This window comes from Toxorhynchites rutilus, chromosome 1 (assembly GCF_029784135.1).
Source record: "Toxorhynchites rutilus septentrionalis strain SRP chromosome 1, ASM2978413v1, whole genome shotgun sequence".
Taxonomy (NCBI): Eukaryota; Metazoa; Arthropoda; class Insecta; order Diptera; family Culicidae; genus Toxorhynchites; species Toxorhynchites rutilus.
In genome coordinates, this window is record NC_073744.1 from 185132807 (window position 1) to 185157694 (window position 24888).

At 38.4% G+C, this 24888-nt stretch overlaps 1 protein-coding gene across 1 annotated transcript in view; it reads left to right on the plus strand.

Moving 5' to 3' along the window:
- The window catches only part of LOC129763658 (tumor necrosis factor receptor superfamily member wengen), a 49192-nt gene that overhangs the window by 15316 nt on the left and 8988 nt on the right, over positions 1-24888 (plus strand). Inside the window, exons 2-3 of the mRNA XM_055762908.1 lie at positions 1165-1578; positions 1650-1899. Of these exons, the coding sequence (XP_055618883.1) occupies positions 1168-1578; positions 1650-1899 (661 nt within the window). The 5' untranslated portion in view covers positions 1165-1167. The remainder of the gene's footprint in view (positions 1-1164; positions 1579-1649; positions 1900-24888) is intronic.

Below are 24888 nucleotides of genomic sequence, written 5' to 3' on the forward strand. Positions count from 1 at the left end.
CACGCAATCAATCCGAGCTAATCTGGAGAGTTCTCGAGAAAATTGCATTTTCCCCTTATTGCCCTCCTCATCACGAACCGGCGGCCATAAGATCTTCAAGCTTCGAGCGCTGGTCAAGCACTTGCGAGGTCCGCTGTTTCTATGGTTGGTTGATCGTTGGAAGTATGGAATTGACTCTGACATTGACGGATTCACCAGGGGGCGGCCATTATCTCGAGAGCATCACCGCATCAAAGCAGGCTTCTGCTTTCAAGCGCTGTGAATAATCATGGCGCTCTGCGATTTCTCAAATGGTTGCTGGTTGCCATTTGAAGTTTTGTGTGTGTTTTTGTTACTTCCTCTGATTTATCGATTTGTTGACACCGTAGACAGACAGCTTATTTGTAAACAATCGAACTCCAGCGCTCGCATGAGACAGGAAAAACATATTGAAAACATTGCATAAAACATCCTGTTTTCCTCCGGGCTTCTTCCTTCTTTATTTGTTTGCTTCACACTGCGCGAGACTGCGTAATAATAGTCAATTAAAAACAATCACTAACGGCCCGCGGCAACCAACTCTTTGCATGCAAATTTTGTTATATGAGTTTTATGAATGAAGAAACCTCGAGTTGGATGGAAGACATTCAAGTGTAGCTCGAAGTAGTTGCGCTCCAACCGAAGCGAAACTAATGACGATGCCCGTCGTAATCGTAAAAATATTAAAAATTAATAAAACCTAGTGCGCGTCTCGCAAACAGTACGCCACGCGGAACACATACGCACCGGAAATGGCTAGTCGCGCTCGTAGTCGCGTAGTCGCATACACATCTGCACAAATTGTTGAGGAAGCGTTCTTCTTTGGGGACCTGGGTGCCTTACGTAACATGTTGCTTCCATCGGGTTCTTCCAATCGATTATTGGACAGCAGTTCCTTCTTTGTCCGTGCCCCCGCTTCCACTCACACTCTAATTATTGTCTGTCCTTTTCCGCATAGTGGAGAATAAATTTAATATTCACTAGAGGGCACGCGTGGACAGTTTCACCCCATCCAGAGTTGGCACTTCCGGTTGGGCTGTTTTGGTTCGCGTGTTGCGCGCGTTTTTCGCTGATATACTGTTTTGATTTTGTTTTTGATTTCGATGATATGGGTTTGTTACTAACCGACCTACTTTTTGCTTGCAGAATATGACTCTACCACCACCCTGGATTGTCGGTACGATGGAGTCCACGAGGCACCCGCCAACCTATGATAGTGACAGTTTAGGTTCCACACGGAGGTCATCAGTTAAGGGAAGTAGTAGAAGCGTTAGTAGTAGTAGTAGTCATGCAAGCCATAGAGCACCACGATGGATCACGGTCGTGGCGCTCCTGTTGACAGTATTATCCAGTGTGGAAGCCATTTGTGAATCGGATCGATGGTGGAATCCGGAGCAGGCGGCGTGCGTTCCTTGTCGGATCTGCGGCGAACAGCAGCTGGTGCTGCGACCATGCCAGGAGTACATGGATACGGTCTGTGGGACAATGCAGGATCTCGATATGGATCTTGGCCGGTTGGGTCGCACCGAGGGGCGTCACGATCAGCGACACTGGAAGGAGGTTAGTGCAAATTACGGCGTTGATTAAGATAGCGAATATCAATAGGAACGCTTCTTTGTTCTTTCCAATAGGAACGCCGGAAAGATGGCCACCATCAGCAGCAGCACGATCATCTCCGGCAGCAGCAGCAGCAGCAACAGCAGCAGCATGCAGGAGCAGCCGGCAGGCGGAAGGAAAACACCGCCGAGATAATGTGGGACTGGCAGGCGGCCTCGCTGCTGCTGGCCATTATCGGATGTCTGTTGTTTTTCTTCGCGGCCGCCATTATCGCGCTGAACCAGACGCGCCAGTGGAAGCGAATCGAGAAGCACTTCGATGCGGGTAAGTGTTGCCCATCACCCCGTGCTGGGTTTGCTTTCCAAACATGGAGAACCGAACAATATGCCGAGATTTTGTTGTATCGAAACACAGCCCTAGGAGCGCACGTCTGTGGTTCACAACTTCGCTGGGTGGTGGAGATAAACTGTTAACGATTTCGATTTTCAAATTGTAAACATACGAAGTTTTTGAATTTAAAATTTCTCGAATTTGAAATTTTTAGTACTGTAAATGTTTGTAATTTTCAATTTAGGGATTGTTTGAATTTAGAAACCTGAAATTTTTAATTTGCCTTTTTTATTCTTAATTTTTGGAATTTTAGTATTTGAGAATTTCTAATTCTGCCAGTTTTAGAAGACCCAAGTTTAGTGAATTTTAAGTTTTTAGATTTTTTTTCTATTCACAATTTTTAAAATTTTTTGGAATTATATATTTTTGAAAATTTTAGACTTTTTGGAACTCTCAATGTTTTAATTATCATTATATTGGATATTAATTGTTTTGAATTTTGAATGTAATGAATTTTAATTTTTTTTAAACTTTGAATCTTCTGAATTTTCACTTTTTTCAAATTCAATTATTTGTTTTGGTTTTCATTATTTGAATTTTCAATCACTTTATTTGTAATTTTTGCAATTTTGATTTTTTTCTAATTATTATTATTTTAGAATTTTTACTTTTTTGAAGCCAAATTCCAATCTTTTAATTTTCATTTTTTTTTCAAATTTTTATTAAATTTACAGTTTTTAATTTTGGTATTCTTCAACTTTCAGAATTCTAAACAGTGCAAGTTTTTCATTTGAAATAATTTAATCGCGATGTTTTCAATTCTTTGAATTTTCAATTCTTGAAATCTCTTTTTTTCATTTTTGTTTTGGAAGTCTTGATCCTTTCGTTTATTTTCAATTTTCAATGTTATAATTCAGATTTTTTTTAAATTTCACTTTATGGAACTGTCAATTTTGAAAATTTTGGAATTCATATTTGTTTTTAAATTTTCGATTCTTTAATTATTTGTGTGTTGAAATTTATAGTTTTTTTTTAAATTTTTAATTTTTGAGCTTATAAGATTCTGTATTAATTGTTGAAATTATATATTTTTTGCTTTTAATTTTGAATGCCCAGAATTTTTAAAATATTTATAAAAAAGTTTATTTTAATTTTTTTTTATTTTATTATTCTCATTTTTTTGAATTTCCATTTTTTATGTTTTATTTTCTAATGTTAAGTTAATTTAGAATTTTTAGAATTTTCAATTCTTTCGATCTTCATTTTTTTTAAATTTCCAGTTTTTGTAATTTTCAATCATTGGTTTTTTTTTGAGATCTTGTCGTATCCAAACATCGCCCGATGGGCAGACGTTTGTGGATCATAACTTCGCGGTATGGTGTGGTTTTACTCCTAGCTGTGAGTTCAGACTGTCCTTCATTTTCCTCAATTTCTCTTAACGAAACACTAGCTACTTTAATTTCTACCGACTGAACTCCACAGGCGGAGTTTACCTTTTCTATTACCTACTATCTCTTAATTTATCTCTCTACCGCTACCTATCTTATGTTTTATAGAAGGAAAGGAAAATTTAACCTCTGACATTATTATTTCATAACTCTTCAATGGATCTCTAGAGTCTGGTTAGAAAGATGAACTTTTAAATTATTTATAGAGGGGCGCTACAGGATATTTGACCCCTGATTTTTACTCCATGAGAAGAAATGTATACGCGATACTCCAGCTAGAAATGCTAGTTAGAAATAATCAATAATAAGGTTTGCGTGCTTACGTTTAGTCACGACGACTCGCAGATTTCTCGGTCTCACTTTAGAAATATCAGATACGGAAGTATATTTTCCCAGATATTTTTATTAATTGTTAATTTAATCTACGTTGAGGTCTTTTCCGTTTGGTTTGTATCGGAAGAAAACGACCACCCATTTCAATATTCTGGACATATTCTTCAGATTTGATTTAACGTTCGAAGAAGTAATTTCGACACAATCATCTGAATCTTCCTAAATATTCTCCATCTCAATAGAACTACTATCCTCGACGTTTTTCTCAGCTTTTTCAACACTTTCCAGTATATCGGTATCTGGTATTAGATCACAGCAAATCACGTTTTGGTCTTTTTTGCACTAATCATTAGAAGACATTGAGTAATCGAACGGTATTGTACTGTCGACATCAGCAAGCTCACGACGCATTAATTATGCCAGCGGAATATCACCATCATCATTGAAGGAAAATTCGACTTCCTGAAGCAATTTTAAATAGTCTCAGATTTAACCTCATTCATTTTAGAGGGTGAGAGTATTTCAAATGCATCCAATACCGGTGTATCTGAAGAGTGCATTAAAATACAGTAAGAATGCTGAATAACATGAAGGTTGAAAAGGACAAATATCCTCCATTTCTTGCAGTCTTCGTTTAACTAATCGAACTAATTAATCGAAGATGGCGATAGGACGGATTCAGGTTCTTGATTATGTCGAAGTCCAGCTGCTGAGCTACGGAAGTAAAGATTTGTGGAAAAATTGTAAACTTAACGATTTGAGCTTTGGTCCGAGAGATTTTGGGTGCGCTGTATAGTTATCAACGAACATGACCACCTTTGAGAAGAGATAGATATGAGTATGATACATTACCATTACACATAGTTCCAGAAATAATACCTTTCTATTTCCATTGGAAAAATTTTCGTCAAATTGCATGATCCATTCCTCAAAAAGCATTAAGGCCATCCTAACCTTGGTGTTGCTCTCGTATATCACTGCACTATGGTCCAGGAGGTGCATTTAAGTGGAAATTAGCATCTAGAGCTCGACAGTGATTCTCTAGACAAAAACTGTCTTCGACAGAGTTGTTACATATAATAGAGCGCTCATTTTTATGTTATCAAAAATAGGGTGACCAAAATTTACGATGAAATAAAAAATCTAACTTTCTTATCTTTATAGATAGAGGTAAACATAGTTCGACAATATTGTAGCTCTGGTTATTTTAAGTAACTTTGTGGAACAATATTTCTTTCTATCTCTTCAAATAACCGATATAACGCTTTTTCTCTAGATTGAGTTAGGGTTACCATGAAAAAAAAGGTTTTTTTGCTCTAACTTTTATATGTAAAATTCTACATCAAAACTGTCTTTGAATGATCTTTAGAGCTTTCCAATCCACGCATTTTACGGTGCATAACTTGTATGTATCTTAATGCTACTCAAGGTTATTGATGTTTTTTCCCCGAAAACACGACCTTTTCATTTGCTTGTCGTTTGTTTTGGGGCAAACATAACAAAAAATTATTGATAGCATTTTAAAGAGCACATTTGACTCTACATAAGGTGAAACTTTCAAAAGAGTGTTATTTTTTGTATTTGAGTAAATTAAATTTGAAATTATGAGTTTTTGCATATAAATGAACAAGTTGCAATTTTTAAATGCATATAGTAAGCGTAAACTTTAAAGCAGCATCACTTCAGTTCAGTCTTATAGCCACTCAACATGGAGGTTCAAAGAAGACACATTGTTGATTTCCTTTTTCGGTGGACGAAATATAGAAGACGTTATACAATTATTACGAGAAAAATTTCTGACTATTTTCTTTTTCTACAATAAAATATATTTATTGTATAAAAAGAAAAGCGGGGACCGACAAATTATGCTTCCTGAATAGAAACCGTATGAATAACAACTCGGGGCTTGACGTGTTATTTTTTAGTAATATATTGACATATTTTACTGGCGATGAGTTGATTGATGACATTATTTTACCATACTTTTGTTGTTCCTATTGTTTTATTCAAATTTATTTTTATAATCTTCCGTATGTACATATTAACCTGTTTTAGTTGTTATAATGGAAATTAAATTCATAGTAATAAATAAAAATCATACAAATAAAAAACTACAAAATCAAATGCTTAGCATTTTCCGTAATCAGAAGATCGAAATACTCTGGTGTTTGCCTATTACTAAGAGATAATACTGGATCCGAAGCTGTTGCGAGGCCCAGTTCTTCAGCAGAAAATATTTCTGTAATCTCCCGAACACGGTTACGCTTCATCCTTTGGCTCAGCATTTGGCTTTTCAGGCACTTCCAGGCACTCAAAACACATATATCTTGGCATTTTTCTCGTAATAATTGTATTACGTCTTCTATATTTCGTCCACCGAAAACAATAACAAATATGTGTCTTCTTTGAACCTCCATGTTGAGTGGCTATAAGACTGAACTGAAGTGATGCTGCTTTAAAGTTTACGCTTACTATATGCATTTAAAAATTGCAACTTGTTCATTTATATGCAAAAACTCATAATTTCAAATTTAATTTACTCAAATACAAAAAATAACACTCTTTTGGAAGTTACACCTTATGTAGAATCAAATGTGCTCTTTAAAATGCTATCAATATTTTTTTATTATGTTTGCCCCAAAAAGAACGCCAAGCAAATGAAAAGGTCGTGTTTTCGGGGAAAACCCATCAATAACTATGAGTAGCATTAAGATACATACAAGTTATGCACCGTAAAATACGTGGATTGGAAAGCTCTAAAGATCATTCAAAGACAGTTTTGATGTAGAATTTTACATATAAAAGTTAGAGCAAAAAAACCTTTTTTTTCATGGTAACCCTAACTCAATCTAGAGAAAAAGCGCTATATCGGTTATTTGAAGAGATAGAAAGAAATATTGTTCCACAAAGTTACTTAAAATAACCAGGGCTACAATATTGTCGAACTATGTTTACCTCTATCTATAAAGATAAGAAAGTTAGATTTTTCATTTCATCGAAAATTTTGGTCACCCTATTTTTGATAACATAAGAATGAGCGCTCTATTATATGGAACAACTTTGTCGAAGACAGTTTTTGTCTAGAGAATCACTGTCGAGCTCTAGATGCTAATTTCCACTTAAATGCACCTCCTGGACCATAGTGCACTGGTAATGACTTCTTCTTATTGAAACATCGTGGGTTTTTACTACTTTCATTGATCAGCAACGGTGCACCCAAAGTTAATTTTTAGCACAAATTATGGCATCCCGATTTATTACATTAAATGAGCTGAAAAATAACAGAAATGTTCTACTCCCCAATACATGCATATCATTTGTATAATATATATGCTAGAGCCAATATTTAAATGAATTTAAATGAAAGCATATGAAAGCTGTTCGTATAGTTTGCCAAATACACGGCCCAGACAGAGAAAGATATATTCTCGTTCATGTTCCTCTTTATCCTCTTAGAAAACACTTTCCAACTTCATTTTATGATGAGGTGTAATATTATCTCGCTTCAATATAACGGCGCTGGCAGCTATATGGATAGCGTGGTCGTGTGTAATAGCTTTGCATTCCAGCCGGCCTTGGTTCGATCCCCATTGACGACGTCGTTGGACTTTTTTTTTGGCACAATCCCAAATGAAATGAGAAAAGAAAACAGAAAGCGATGTCTGCTCGCATACATACATTTTTAAGCTTTTAAAACAGCTCATTATTTGCGCATTTGACCCTCCAGCACACGAAATGGCATCATTTCTGCCAAAGATGAAATGTTTTCTGCCAACGCTAGTTTGGGTGTAGTTTATCGCTCCCGTGTCATTGTTGCTTGTGCATTAAAGTTGGGAATTCCCCGTTTTTTGGACAAATTCGCAAGCCATATCCCGAAGAATAGAACCTGAGAGAGGTAAATTATTCTCTCTGGCTTGATAAGACAAAAATCCATTGACCGCTCCAGCTTTTCGTTTCCGACTAACCTTGTATACTTTTGGTCTAGATTCAATTTTCCATTCCGATTCCATTTTTACTTTAGTTTGAATAGTGTTGATACCGTACTTTGTGCAATACTGAACTTATTTCCAGCTTTAGACCGCTTCCGTCCATACTTTTCGACCTGCTCTATGAAGCTCAAACGTTGCACAATGGTTAGCGGTTTAATCGTTCGCTTGAAACGTTTTTCGTGGTTTTCCATACTTGAAAAAAAAATGCTTGATGACACGAACACTGCGTCTTCACTTTCAAGAGCAATTGAAATCAGAGGTAACGCACAAAAACATGTTCGCGAAAATCAGTCGAGTTAGGGAGGTGAAAATCCACCGAAAAATGAATCAAAACACTTCGAGGTATCGAGTTATGGAGAGAAGAATGCTTGTAAAATCAAAGGTGTCATGAAATCCGTCGAGTTAGGGAAAATATCGAGATACAGAACATCGAGTTAGGGAGAGTTGACTGTAATAGAATCGTCCGTTATGTACTTTTTAAATTAGAGATATTTTAACACGTTGAGCCCCGTTGAGGGACTGACATTGTGCTTTTCGTTAGCAAAACGATGATCACTGGGACTGACAGTTACAAAATAAGAAAATATAAAATGGGTGGGTTATATCTATGATATAATCGCAAGGTTGACGTGGGACTATCTTAGCTTGGCAATCATTTGTTTGTACTGATTAAATTTTTGATTGAATGAAACAATTTCCCAATTCAATTAAATGTGAAAACATTTTGCCTAATCATCAAATGGTGTACGTAGAAATTCTGTGAGCAGAACATATGAAGGCATATCCTTCAATGCAATCTTGAATAACCCGCTATGCAAAACAAAAATGCGGGTGCCCCCGGCTTGCATGAATCAACAACTTCAACTTCTATAGAACAAAAAAAACCCCCGACCTGCATGAATTTGCCATGCCAATTTCCCCAGGCACATTAGTTTTGAAATCTCTGTTAGGGAACAAAAGCTTTCATGTATTTTCAATGCCGATTTCCACAAGTCTGCTTGGTTTTGATGGTCGTGTTGGGGAAACCGTAAATCGGGCCAATCAAAACAAGGCAGTTAGGGCGTTCAGATAAAGCTCAACATTTCACAGTTATTTAATTGTTTATCTAATGAAACATAACATTCTATTAATTGCGATAGACGCGTAGAAATATTCCCTATCAATTGATGCAAACATCTCTTCGATCCAGTAAGAAATGTTCGAGTTATAAGCATTCGAAATCTTGCATTTTTTCCTGCATGTTCTGTGTTTAGGTTTTCATTTTACCCCCCGTATATTCCGGTTAGACGTAGTCCCACGTCAAAAAAGAACATGTATTGTTTTCGGATGTTTTACGATATGTGATAATTTTTTAGTCTAATTTCCGACTATTTTGTTTTTATACAATAAATATCTTCGGGAGTGGACCGATACTCATTGTGTAAATGTTGTTGATGCGAATTGATAGAATTGATGGAAAGCGCAACAAGAAAAATCCGAGGTCATATGTGTGTTAAGGCAAACAGTTAGGGCTCAAGAAAGGTTCAAAAACACGTTTAAAATTTGGCGTAGAATTTTTTTTCTATCGAACACGTCCTCCTTCGTCTCCTAAAATATATAAATATACTGTTTTGAAATAATTCCGTATTCACCTCTAATAATATCTTAATACAAATATTCTTCCACAAACTAAAGACTCTCGATTCGAGTCCATCACAGACTTGGCACGGGATTGATTGCTCTCAACCTCAATCACGCGCGACACTGGAGAGCAATTTGCACTTACGCGCGGGGTTGACACCGACCAACCGCGGTCAGCCATCCGCGTCGAAATGCCAGCCATCCTGGGGCCGGTCGACCGACCGGTCGCAAGATCTTTTGGAAGAAGATCACGCACCGCAATCCGTGCACGTTCAAGCGGATGACGAGTAGTGCGTACGAAAGCGGAACGGAACCGTACCGGCTGCGCACCGGTCGGTCGGTCGGTGACGACCAAAAGAGGAAAAAGCAAGAACTTTATGTATACATAAACATATTTGAAGGAAACGTTCCATTCGCGGAACGGCAAATGAATGGCCGCGTGGGTTTTTCCTCATTTCTGGCCGCATTTGGGGCCCGTGTGGAAGTGGTTGCCGAGAAGTCGTCGCAATATAAACTAACCAGCAGGGTAAAAGTAAACTAAATTAACAGCTTTCGTCTTGCACTCGTCGATAATTAACTGCAGAAGCGGAGTTTATTACTGCCGCTGCTGTCGAGAGAATAATGTAAGCGCACGGTGAAATGATCGAATGAAATTGATTACCCTATCGGACCTGCTGATCACCCGTTTGACCGGAAATTGACGCTTGAGTTGGTGGACGCATATGAATTTCGCTTTGTGTACGTTTTGTATGCATGCTAAGAGACTACCTTTTGCGCGCCGAACGTTTTCGCACATTGTAAACACTTTTGTGTGTTCGGTTCCTGGCCCCACGAAAATCAACAATTATTTCGAGTAAACAGAAACCGGCCCCATTAATGGTCAGCTAAACGATCTGCCAATCAAAAAATCTGCCCGTTCACACAGAGACGTCTCATGGGTGATTCAAAACCATCGGTTTTCAAAATCGACAGCACGGATGATGCGTGAGATGAGCTAATGGTCCAAAAATATCCGATAAAAATGGGAGTTCACGACGACGCGAGGGGAACCATCCACTTGAGAAGCTTGTTTTTTTTTATTTCTTCGGAAAAATGTATCAATTTTCTTCCGTTTTCTCCCGTTCCGGAAATGGGTATCTGGAAAACATAAGAATAACCTTTCAAAGTGATCGCTTACATCTTTTATGGCACACCAACCATCATCATCATAGGCAGCTGCTCCCTTTCTCTCGCTCTGTCTCTGGAAAGGTCGGAAGTTTGACTTCCGCTTCTCCTCAGCGGCACGAGATGCTGCGTCTGTTTTTAGAACTCCGGACAACAATAAAAAGACACAACATGCGCGCGCGGGCCCTTCATCGATGGACTATTGACAGATTAATTTCATTCCTGTGGCGCGCGCGGAATTTGTTAACGGGGAACTTACGTTCGTTCACAGCCCATCACACTTATACTTATGACAGACATACAGCTGTACTTGCGTTGTACTTCGAAAATTGTATGTCTGTCACCATGTACAGCGCTAGAACCATGCAAGCAACTCGGTACAATCGCTGTACCTGTACCGACCTATTTTTCCGCTGTACATGGCTACAGTTGTACTGTGCGCAGCGCCATAGACGGTTAGTGGTGGGTAGCATGAACAAAACGAATCAAAACATTTGGTATACATTCTTTTCATTGACTTTCTCTTGAGTTAATAACTCAGATTGAAACATAATTGTTGTGTTCGATAGTTTAGACGCTAAATAAAAACCTTTTTCATTGAAATATTGGTGAAAATACAATGCAATAAATTCAAACTTCTGATTGTCAGTCTGACATGCGGTACAATGTACAACCAAAGTATGTGTGTCATGCTATCGTGGTACCTGTACAACGCTGTACACGTACAGCGCTAGTACAGTTATATGTCTGTCCATGGTATTAGGCTAGGCGCAAATTGAGAAGCGTATAGCGCTCGTAAGCGAACGCGAGTCTACCAACACGACTCATACGTGCCACGAACGTAGCGTGGTGGAGCGCATATTGAGTCGCAGTTTGGACAATTACTGATTAAGGCGGCGGTGACACTGGATGCAGAAAAGTGGTCGTACGAATTGTATGCAATAGTGAAAGTAAACAACCACATTGAGTTGTATTGGTGTGGTTACATTGCTTTCTCCTTGCTTCGTTCGAATTCGTCTGCTTCTATAGAACAAAATTGTTTGTTTCTTTTCGTACAATCATATTTTCGTGCGTACTCCTAGGCAATGTCACCTTACCCTAACACAGAGTTGCGCGATATATTTATTTACTAACACAATCACCCGACCAGTACAGCCATACAGTGTCAAACCCACGGCGCTATACACGGCACACGGCACAACTACCACAACCGGCATGACCAGCACGAGAAACTGTGGTTTTGTGGATTTTGTGTGAAACAACAAAAATCATAAAAGCCCTTCGATCCTCTTTTGACCGTTGATATAGGGTAAATGATCTTGGTTTGTCCGATTTGGGGTGTTTTTACGCTACTAGTAAATGCAAATCGATTTTTCTTCATGAAAATCGCACATAAACGATACGAGTTTGGGTTTGTTGAAAAGCCCCAAGTCTCTAGTTGCTAATACTACCATAAGGTGTTGAAACTATTGAATTTTTTATGTTTTTTCTAACGATTTTTCTTAAAGAGGAATTATAATCATGGTTTGACCAACTTTGATCATGGTTTGTCCGGTTTTAGAAATCACTATTTTTGAATGAAAACATTCGAATTCTCATTCGCTATCCAACTCTTGACGAGTAAAGTTCAGTGTCGTTATTGTGCGTTGCCACTTTTACTATTGTGCGATTGGTATAGTGTACGAGTGAAGGTCATTGCTGCCCGCTTTCGAATTGACCTTTTGTGAAGTGGAACAAAAGAAGCAGCGCTCTTGCAGCTTGCAGCCCTTGGCGGCTGTTGAACATCGGCATAACGGGATCGCCATCGTGTGGCTGTCGTTAACGGGAATTATCATCACGTGACCGTGTGAGCTATTCTTGCGCTATTGTGTTGACCCATAGCGCGTAGCCTCTGTCTCTCCCTGGTTAGGGCAGTAGAGCGCAGTATCGGAACAACTTTTATTTTAAGGTACACATATTTAATATTAATATTATTATTCAACTCATTTGTTCATTGTTTAATATTATTATCATAATTTATTTTTGTTTTGTTATTTTTTTTTCGAGATTATTGTTAAAATCAATAATATATTAGAAATAAGACAGAAATTTTTGTAAAATGGAGGATAGTGGAGGATCTCCAGAGATGGAGATCTCCGATAATGAATCCCATTTAAGATCTGGGAAAAAACATAAACGAGTCCCTCAAAAAGAAGATAATTCTTCTGGAGACGAATCTGCTCATCCTTCCAAGCCCCCCTCTAAGAAAATAGCAAGCCTCCCTTCTGAACCGACTGTTACTTCCACTCCCCCTCTCCCATCATCGATTTCGCTTCCCCCTTCTGATGTTTCCTATCCAACCCAATCCTCGTCCTCGTCTTCTCCCTCTGTTGTTTCCGCTCCACGTGTCAGAGTTTATCCAGAAGATGCACCTGGAACTGGCCCGTGGGTTGTTTTCCTCCGGCCAAAACCAAAAGGAAAAAGCCTTAACGTGATTCAGATCATGAAAGATCTGGCCAGATACACTTCTGTATCTGAAATTCGCAGGGTTAGACCGAACAAATTGCGGGTTGTCGTGAATGAACGGAAACACGCAAACGAGATTGTTGCTGACCAACACTTCACTCTCGAATATAGAACATTTATACCCTCCCATAACGTAGAAATTGAGGGGGTGATAACTGAAACGGGTCTGACGAGCGAACAAATAAAAAAAGAAGGGAAAGGCAAGTTCAAGAAGCTTCCCTCAATGGAAGTAAAGATCTTGGACTGTCGCCAACTCGGGAAACTCTCCCATGATGGGGACCAAACTAAATTTACGCCGTCAGACTCGTTTCGAGTCACCTTTGCTGGTGCCGCCCTCCCTGACTACGTTATGGTGGACAAATTGAGACTACCTGTGCGACTCTTCGTGCCAAAGCCCATGACTTGCAACAAATGCAAGTCAGTTGGTCACACTTCAGATTATTGTGCCAACAAGGAGCGCTGTGCCACTTGCGGAGAGCAACATGAGGGGAAATCCTGCAGTGCGACTGAGCATAAGTGTCCATATTGCGGAGGATCCCCACACGCGCTCTCAGCTTGTGAAACTTACAAGAGTCGCTGGGAGAAACAGAAGCGCTCTTTAAAGGAACGCTCGAAGCGCACTTTTGCGGAAATTTTAAAGGGCGCTTCTCCACTGGCCCAACAACAACAACCAATCTCAACACACAATAGCTTTTCCACGTTGCCAGTTGATGAAATGGAAGCACAGCTAGCGGGGGCACACCGTTTATTTTCAAAGGGAATCCCTGGCGCAAAAATGTGACCACTCCCAAAGTTCAAGAACAAGTCCCCCCGGTGATACCCCCAGTTAGCTTGCCTAAAAAATCGAGTGCAGCGGACAAGCAAAATCAGGTTCCTCCTGGCTTCCGTGGGAATAGTTCACCTTCGAACGACCCAGCACTCGAGGGGACATCAAAAACCCCAACTGTCCCTGTTTTTCCGTCCAGCTCAACTTCCCAATCGGGATTTATAAAGTTGTCTGACCTTTTGGATCAAATCTTCAAGTGTTTTAATGTTTCCGACTCCATCAGAACCATTGTCATCTCAATGCTTCCAGTATTAAAGACAATTTTACAGCAATTGATGCAAACATGGCCCCTCTTTGCAATGATTATCTCTCTTGATGTCTAATTTAGATAGAGAGGTCGGAGATGTCACTGTTTTTCAGTGGAATTGTCGTAGTCTTATCCCTAAATTGGATACATTCAAATTTTTAATTCATAACTTCAATTGTGATGTTTTTGCTCTGTCCGAAACTTGGCTTTCTTCGCGAGATGATATCTCTTTCCACGATTTTAATATTATACGCTTGGACCGTGATGATAGATACGGAGGGGTGCTTTTGGGGATCAATAAGTGCCACTCATTTTTTCGAATTGACCTTCCACCTATTGGAGGGATCGAAGCTGTTGCTTGTCATGCAAACATCAGAGGCAAAGACCTCTGTATAGTCAGCTTGTATTGGCCTCCGAGAGCTGCGGTTAGCCGCAAACAAATTGATGACATGTGCTCACTCCTTCCTGAGCCACGATTGATCTTTGGAGACTTCAACTCTCACGGAACTGCCTGGGGGGAACAGTACGACGACAATCGTTCATTGTTGATATGACCTTTGTAACAACTTCAATATGAGCGTTTTGAACACTAGGGAAACAACACGTGTGCCTAAACCTCCTGCTAACCCAAGTGCTCTTGACCTCTCGCTTTGCTCGAATTCACTATCGTTAGATTGCAAGTGGAATGTAATCCAGGACCCCAACGGTAGTGATCACTTGCCAATCAAAATTTCCATCACCATTGGGTCGAATTCTTCTGAATCTATAAACATGGCATATGACCTCACAAGACACATTGACTGGAAAAAATATTCGGACGCGACTGCTCTAGCCATCAATTCCAGAGATGGTTTACCTCCATTGGAGGAGTATAACTTCCTTTCTCGTTTGATCTATGACAGCGCGGTTCGCGCTCAAACGAAACCCATCCCAGGTTCCACTATTCGTCGAAGGCCTCCCAATCCATGGTGGGATAGCATATGTTCCAAGCTTTATGTAGAAAAATCGAATGCATTTAAAGCTTTTCGGAAACGTGGAACCCCTGAAAATTTTCAGACGTATTTGGACCTTGAAAATCAATTTAAAAACTTGATCAAAGGGAAAAAACGTGCTTATTGGCGAAATTTCGTGGGAGGTTTGTCACGAGAAACGTCAATGAAAAAATTATGGAAAGTGGCTCGAAACATGAGAAATCGCTCTCCAACGAATGAAAGCGAAGAATATTCACATCGATGGATTTTGAATTTTGCACGGAAGGTTTGTCCTGATTCCGCTCCTGTGCAAAAAATTGTTCGAGATATACCACAAGATAGGTGCGATCTTGATTCCGAGTTTTCGATGGTAGAATTCTCTCTTGCTCTCCTTTCATGTAACAATTCTGCTCCGGGATCGGATAGAATTAAGTTCAACTTGCTGAAAAACCTCCCTGATGTGGCGAAACATCGCTTGTTGAATTTATTCAATCGGTTTCTGGAGAATAATATTGTTCCAGATGATTGGAGACAAGTACGAGTTATAGCTATTCAAAAACCCGGAAAACCCGCGTCCGACTTCAATTCGTACCGCCCAATAGCAATGCTGTCTTGTATACGGAAATTGTTGGAGAAAATGATCTTGTTTCGCCTTGATCGATGGGTTGAAACGAATGGCCTACTCTCAGATACACAATATGGGTTCCGCAGGGGCAAGGGGACGAATGATTGTCTTGCGTTGCTTTCTTCAGAAATTCAAATGGCTTACGCCGAAAAAAAACAAATGGCTTCAGTATTCTTGGACATAAAGGGGGCCTTTGATTCTGTTTCAATAGAGGTTTTGTCAGACAAATTACACTCTCGGGGTCTGCCGCCTCTGTTGAATAATATGTTATATAACTTGCTTTGTGAGAAACATTTGAACTTTTCTCACGGAGATTCGGCAGTAAGTCGGGTCTCTTACATGGGACTCCCCCAGGGCTCATGTTTAAGCCCCCTTTTGTACAACTTCTATGTAAGCGACATCGACAATTGTCTTACACAAAATTGCAGCCTAAGACAACTTGCAGATGACGGAGTGGTGTCTGTCGTAGGATCAAACGAATCCGACCTGCAAGGACCCTTACAAGATACTTTGAACAATTTTTCAACCTGGGCCATTGGGCTAGGGATCGAATTCTCCACGGAGAAAACAGAGATGGTGGGTTTTTCTAGGAAGCATAGACCAGCAAAACCAAAGCTTCAACTTTTGGGTAAACCGATCACTCATGCTATGTCATTCAAGTATCTTGGGGTCTGGTTCGACTCCAAATGTACTTGGGGGGCCCATATTAGGTATCTGAGTAAAAAATGTCAACAAAGAATAAACTTTCTCCGTACAATTACCGGCACCTGGTGGGGAGCCCATCCCGAAGATCTTATTATGTTGTATCGAACAACTATTCTCTCAGTGATGGAGTATGGCAGTTTCTGTTTTCAATCAGCTGCCAAAACACACCTCATTAAACTCGAGCGAATTCAGTATCTTTGTCTCCGTATTGCGTTGGGATGTATGCCCTCAACACATACCATGAGTCTCGAGGTTTTGGCAGGCGTACTCCCACTGAAAGATCGCTTCAATTTATTATCTCTTCGGTTCCTCATCCGGTGTAAGGTTATGAACCCATTGGTGATCGGAAATTTTGAGCAATTGATCGAGCTAAATTTTCATTCTAGATTCATGAGTTCATATCATGAATTCACCTCTATGCAGGTTGTTCCTTCTTCGTATATTCCCAACCGTGTTTGTTTTCCTGACTACATCAATTCCTCTGTACATTTCGATCTCCATGAAAATCCATGAAAATCCAGATTATCTTAGATTGGGGTTCGTTCCTACAATCTTCAATGCAAAGTATGGGCGTATCAATTGTGATAATATATACTTTACTGATGGGTCCTCTATGAATGAGTCCACAGGATTTGGAGTGTTCAACGTATTTTTAGCACCTCACACAGTCTTCAGAATCCTTGCTCGGTATATATTGCTGAATTGGCAGCGATATACTGGGCGCTGGACAGCGTCGCCTCACGACCTGTTGAACACTATTACATTGTAACGGATAGTCTTAGCTCTGTCGAAGCTATCCGTTCAGTGAGGCCAGAAAAGCACTCGCCGTACTTCCTTGAGAGAATACGAGAAAATTTGAGTGCTTTAACCAGACGCTGTTATGTCATTACCTTTGTCTGGGTCCCTTCACATTGCTCAATTCCGGGTAACGAGAGGGCTGACTCATTGGCAAAGGTAGGTGCAATTGAAGGCGATATATATCAGCGTCAAATCGCCTTCAATGAATTTTATTCTTTAGTTCGCAAAAATACCATCGCTAACTGGCAACGCAAGTGGAATGAAGATGAATTGGGCCGGTGGTTTCACTCGATTATCCCAAAGGTTAGCCTCAAACCGTGGTTCAAAAGTCTGGATTTGAGTCGGGACTTTATTCGCACCTTCTCCCGACTCATGTCCAATCACTGTTCGTTAGATGCACTACTCTTCCGTTTCTATCTTGCCAGCAGCAATCTCTGCGTTTGTGGCCAAGGTTACCACGACATCGAACACGTTGTTTGGTCGTGTGAGGTGTATCTTGTTGCCAGATCGAATTTAGAAAACTCCCTTCGGGCTAGAGGAAGGCAGCCCAATGTGCCGGTGAGAGATGTGTTGGCTCGGTTAGACCTTGATTACATGTCCCACATATATGTTTTCCTTAAAGCTATAGATCTTCGTGTGTGATTGTCCCTACATCCTTATACCCTCCTTTTCTTCCTTTGCGGGTAATTCGTCCCCTTGCTATAAATAGTAGAATAAGTTGAAATGTAAATAAACTATAGATATACGAATAGATTTAAGAATTGAGTGCTCATCAATATTGTTACAATTTCCTTATATCCCATCCTTCTCCTAAAAATATGTCACCCTTCTAAACTCGAGTACACCGCGAGTAATCGGTTTTCCACCTTACTAACCATAGATGTAAGAAAATTGTTTATATATATATATATAGTTTTAAAAATATATTTAAGAATTCGGCTCCTTTAAACTTAAGTAACTGAGCCTGTAAAAATAAACGAATTAATGAAAAAAAAAAAAAATTCGAATTCACAAGTAGATTTTGCATTTATTTACTGTTCCTCTGTTTACTGTCATCATATTGATCCATTCATAATTTAGGATTTCTTCAGAATATTATCGTTTCTTGGGAATTTTAAAAGTGTTACCCTCAACACAACCAAAACAGAGGAACTTTATATATCCGCGAAGGACACAATAAACAAACTGCAGCGCTCCAAGCGGTTGCCATAGAAATCATGTGGACAAAATAACAACATTGAATTGTACAACTCATGATCAGAATTGAGTTCATGGTGTGCAAGCGAGATGGAAAATGAAAGGTGGGAAATCTGTTTCTGAAAGGTTTAAATCTGTGACGTCACAGATTTTGTTTATGCATGTTACTTTTCTTATAATAGCCCACTACATAGGAAAAGTGTTGTTATTAAAAGTAAAAATAAGCAAATGAAATGAACGATCTATTTTTTTCCCTAAATCAATGCTAGCGTTCAAAATCATAAGGTCCCGACATTCTAACAGAAACTGAAATTTCAAACTTCAAGTGTTCTAAACTTAATTTCAATTCAATTTTACTTCTCGTTACGTCGACCAAAAACGTTAACGAACAAAGTCAGAGTCACACAATCTTTTGTTCCTTTGACGGATAAACATTTGACAGAGCATGGGAAAAACGGTTGCAAGTTATTTCATGTAAAATGAACTTGAAAAATAAATTTAATTGACTCCGTATAATTTAGATTGAGACAAAAAGTTTTCCGCTTGCGTCTTAGTTTTAGACGACTGAAGTTTTCAGCACCCTAATTGTGAAAAAGTAATTACAATTGCTGACAAAAATCAAACTTCCATGAAGTTGCTCTAGAGTCCAAACATAGTAGACATTAAAAAACTGTTTCTGAAATCAAAGAAAAAATCAAACATTTTAGTTCGTGATATGTTCTGATTTTTTCCATGATGCGAAAAATATGAATTGGAAATTTTTAATTAGCTTTTGTATATCCTCTTTCAACGTTATTCGATGACACATTCAATTTTGTACCATTTGAGTAACTGACTGGTATGCCTGGTATGTGAACTTCCTATCTTCCTGGCTACTAACACAATCAAAATTTAACACAACCAAACCCCATGAATCTTCCCACCTTCTATTCTTCATCTCGGTGTGCAAGCATGATGTTTACAATATTTGTAAGTGTTATAATCCAGAAAAGGTCTGAATACTTGCGAAATAATCATCTGGTGATCGTTAAAAGTTAGCTCGAATGAGGGGCGCATTGACACAAATAGAAGGTGTATTTTATAATCCTTTAAAACATGTGATTCCATAAAAATAAACTATAAAACTACTGTAAATCATGAAAAGACAATTTTATTTATATGTTCTGAAACATTCGAATACCTTATTTGACACAGGAGCGCTGAATTAGAGCATTCAAAAAATTGGGCAAACCATGATCATACAGTGATAGACATTCGTTTAGCCGCACTTGAAAAAAAACTTGAATCAATTACAAAACAACTAGGAATGTTCTTTTTATCGGGATACTTATTTGCTGTAGTGGTAGTATATTTAAGTCACTTTTATTGAAAGGACGTGCGTCACAATCACACACACACACACTAGGCCGCACCGGTGGATGTAAACATACAAACGTAGTTTTTTCCCGAGACATACGTTTTGTCGCAGGGCATAAAAATCGAGTTTTCACATAATCACCAAACCTTTATCTGTGGTTTTTGAAAAAATTACTTGGGAAAGTTCAATTTACAAGATAAATATTGGATGTGCAACGTAAGAAGTTGGTCAGATGAGTGATCTAGTTAGAATTTAAAGGATTGGCGAAAGGTATTTTATTGACGGAATAGGGGCGGAAAATAATACAAATATTCAGTGAAGGAGGTGATCTGGCGTAGTGGTAACATCCATGCCTCTCACGCTACAGGTCACGAGTTCAATTCTCACTCCCGACATTCTTCCAAAAATGGAAGTAAAAGTGACGAACCAGCCAAATGAGTTGAAAATCACTATAATACAGATATAAAAAAAAAAAAAAAATAAAAATATTCAGTGAACAAAAATTTTCCAATCGCTCGATCGTAACAAAAATTGGTCTATTTGAGAAAGTGGTACGGAATTTCTTCAAATAGTGCCAGAAATATGGGATATAACGACCGACAAATGGGAACACCAAAGTTACTTTGCGTCTTAAAGTTAGAAAACGATGTCCTGCTCATACATTAAGGCAGAATCGGTTGTTCCAGTAACGAAGAGGCATATTGCGCGCATCTTGAATGAGTCACCAAACATCATGTGGAAGAAACCGAAACTGACCGCCACCCATAAGCAGAACCATCTCATTTTCGCCCGGCAATACATGGAATGGAAACTAGAATGGAGAAATGTTGTATTTTCCGGCGAAAAAAGTTCAATTTGGATGGTCCGGACTGTTACAGTTGCTATTGGTACAATTTAAGTCAACGACATGCCGTGAGATCGAAGCGAAACTTTGGGGGCGGAAGTTTGAGAGTGTGGGGAGCCGTTTCCTATCACAACAAGCTTCTCATTCGTTTCATTTTCATCCAAATGAAGTCCGAAAAGTATCTTCAATTACTGGAGGACGTTTTGATTGGCCATATTGAGCCATATTTTTTCAGCAGGATCATGCATAGATCCACGATTCCAAGCAAGGTTTGCCGAGAAGGACATTCCGCTTTTTGAATGACCTGCTGGCAGTCGATTGCAATCCCATAGAGAACCTATGGAGAATCTTGGCCGAGGTGGTCTATGCAAACGGATGACAATTTGACAACATTTCCAGTCTCAAGGCAGTAATTCAGGAATGTTGGGCTACAATCAATATGGCAACACTTTAAAAGCTGTCTGACTCGATGCCAAATCGAGTTTTCAAAGTGATCCGAAATGGAGGTGGACAACCTAATTTTAGCTACCGATTGGACTCAAAATTTGCCGCACAAATTTTCTTTTATTTAAATTTTAGGATGCGGCTAAACGAATGTCCACCCCGATTCCACATATTTGAATTACTCAGAAAACAAAAAGTGAATTTATACTTTTTTTTTAGAATGAATTCGATGAAAATAAACAATAATCGTCTTTTATGAGAAAAACTGTACAAAGAATTTACTTATTTTTAAAAATATTGAGGAAAAATAGGGTGCGGCTAAACGAATGTCTACCACTGTATACAATTCTGGACTCGATTATATACAGTTTGGAAATTTTGTTTTTATATTTCAAATATGACTTATTTCAAGAAAAAATGTAACCTTTCAACGTTAAGGTGTAATTTAAGTGACTATTACATGTACAGTGGGGTAAAAATCATGATTTTTGAAGATTTTGCTTTATTTTTTTACCAGGAATCGTTTATATCCAATTTGCAGCCAAATTAAGGAAGTTAGAAGTTGGGTGTCAAAGAACAACTTGTAGATTCGTTTTCTGTAGCGTACTTTTTAATGTAGAGCCAGTTTGAGGCAACGGAGTCCGAAACAACAAAAAAAGTTCTATAGCCTTGTCATTGTTGAAATTCGAACATATGCGTAGAAGGATTTTTTTCATCAAATATGAAACTCTATCACCTCCTGAGAGAATCTGGATAAATTTTTTTTTTCATGAAAGGTTTTTTTCTGACTTCAAGGTGATGAATCAAAAATCAAATTCCTCTTTTATATTCAGAAAACGAAAAATACAGGATTCGATTATATACACTGAATAGAAATCAAAAACTGTATATAATCGATTCCGCGCTGTATAGTGAATGGAAATTGTAAAGGGCCAAATGCAACTTGTATAGATCAATCAATGGAGAGTTATGCGATTGAACCCACGAACCATCCCTTAGTAAGAAAACGTAAATGTTCGGAAAAATTAAAATCAAAAACATAATTTTGAACGGGACAAAATTCGCCGGGTCAGCTAGTTTGAAATATGAATATAATCTATCAATCCAGCCTGAGGGCATCCGTATACTAGCACATAGGATTTGACAGCGTCAAACATGTCCGGGTCGCAAATGCAATTTGCGACCACTGTCACTCGCGAGAACTGCCAAACTCTCAAGCTGGTGTAAAACAAGGCACTTAACATACTACCAGGTGGGTCAAAACGTGAAGTGGTTTTCTGCAGCCATTTAAAAAATACACAAAAGTAAATTAAGACGATTGAGCACAATTTGTGGAATATACTGATACTTTATGAAATACTCATTGCTATATTCATTATATTCATTACGTTTTACGCTGCAAGCGTTTCATTTATTGTCTTTGCGTTGAAGGCACCATAATGATTTGCGCCATTTGGAAAACGAAATTAAGGACGAAATTAACACACTTCTAGAACAAAAAATAATGAATGAAAATTTACTTTTCTGTATTCAATATGTATTCTATGTAATAGAGTAATACGTTTCCTCGAAAATTGTGAAATAATATGAAACTGAAATTGTGTTTGATGCTGATTTTATATTATAATGGTGAGTTTTTGTGATTATTGTGTTGTAAAATATTTGGAAATATACAACCAAATGGCTAAGTAAGCGTCAGGACTACGTGTTTTAAGTAATCGAATAACTTAAAAATCTACATACTATTTATAAGATTTCAAAACTACCTTCTTTAAATTTTCACGAATTTAACGATTGTTTCGAGTTAGTGCTTGACGTTTACGTTTACGTGCGTTTTAAGCCAGATCAACCTAGGGTTCTACGTTTTATATTATCATTCAGACCCTTGTGATCATCATGATCATTACATTTCACATAAATTTTTTTTTCAAAAAACAATTCTTTTTTTAGTTAGCGAATGGGCGCACCTTGTTCCATAGATTTGCCTTGAGTTCGCCGAGTAATTTGATAGGTTTGGCAATGACAGCTAAATTTGTAGCACATCTTGACTCGCGGATCATATCCCCTTGCCCGGGGCTTGTATCAATCATACAAAAGTGTCCATCTTACCCACACTGTCCTTCTTTTCCTACTTTCCTTTTACAATGGTGCCCATTTGCAATAATTTCATCGACGTATTGCCAATTGCAGGCCAAAACCGTGCCAATTTGTCACCGATTATTATGCATCGTTGTTTTGAAATGAGAAGCCGAAAAAAAGAACATAGAGTAAAATAATGGAAAGTATTATTTTAGATTTTATTTTCAGTATACATTTACACATAATCACACTGACTTCAAAAGGATCCTTATCATTATCACAAGCAGACGATCGTGGGTCAATTCAAAGGGCCAATTTTTCGAGACTAGAGACGATCGAACTTTATAATTTAAAGCCTCGAACAAGCGATCAACGAACCCTTCAAATGCCCTTTCTCAAGGCCAAGTTTCAAAGTTTCGATTTTTCTTAAATTGGCCGTTTCCAAAGCTAGAGGCGAATGAATTGAAAAGTTTGAACTATCTATAATTTAACACTAATACTATAAGGTACCATTTTTATGTATCGCTGCGAATCAGTCACGCGTAAATTGCTCACTCGAAATGCAAATGCAATGTACGTTTCACAAAAACTACATCCACGCTATCCACATTACCACTGGTGCTGTTATACCAATGCGCGAGAATGTTACACCACATTTTCAAATGAAATTGTATCCTATAAGCAGAGTTGCCAATAATATTTTTCAAAAAAACTGGAAGATTGCTCCTAAAAAAACTGGAAGAAAACTGGATCCTGAAAAATCGTTTTTTTTTTCAGCTTTGAGTTATTCAAAACATATTTTTTATCTATTCCAGTGTTTGAGAAATAGACCTTACTTCGTAGATTCGTGTAATATTTACATGTAGCTCATGAATAGCGAATTGAACCATTAATTAACCATTCGAGCAGATCAAAATAACGTTTCCCACCACTCGAACATTACTGTGAAACAATATTCGAGGAACTTCTATTGGTTTCAGAGGATTTCTCTCGGTAATCTTCTCAAGTTACCTGAAGATAACTCTCCTCCGTCGCGATTTAATTTCTATAAAGCTAGAACATAGCTCCGGGATGATTGTTTCTAGAGGAGTTCTCTCGGCTTCTCAGAAAGATAACTATGTCCCTTCGAGATGGAAATTCAATATAGATGAATAGCGGAATATAACACCGGCCGATTGATTTTAGAATTCTCCCGGTTATCTTTTCAGGTTTCCCAAAGATAACTCTCCGCCGTCGCGATTGGAGTTCTATAAAGCTATGAATATCGTATTGCCGGGACGATTGATTTTAGAGAAGTTCTCTCGGATACCTTCTTAGGTTTTAATTGTGAGAAGCTCTTTTGGATTGAATGGAATGGATTTCGATTGAGGAACATTTGATATATAATAGAATATACAGCCGGTCTAATTAATTGTACAGGTTTTCCTTTTAAGGTTACCTAAAAATAATCTTTGTAGCATGTTGTGACACATGAGATTTTCGGATTTTCATTTCGTTGAAGGGTCGATTTATGTAAACGGATGTAAACGGAAGCAAGATTACTTGGGTTTAATATTCATATCAATTAAAGTCAATGGAGCACATTGATCCTATGATCTTCTAAGTTTCAGAATGAATTGGAGGACCTATAACATATAATGCTTATATAAATTCGAAGTCAGCATAGCACGCGGGCTCTATGAACCATTTAGGGTTAGATTTTTTGTTATGAACATTGCACCAGTCGTTGTTGAAATGGTAGAACAATTGGTCTGAATTTCAACATGTTTTGGAGGACATAGAACGAATAATATGTATATAAACCTAGAACGTTGCTGCTTGGGTAGACATC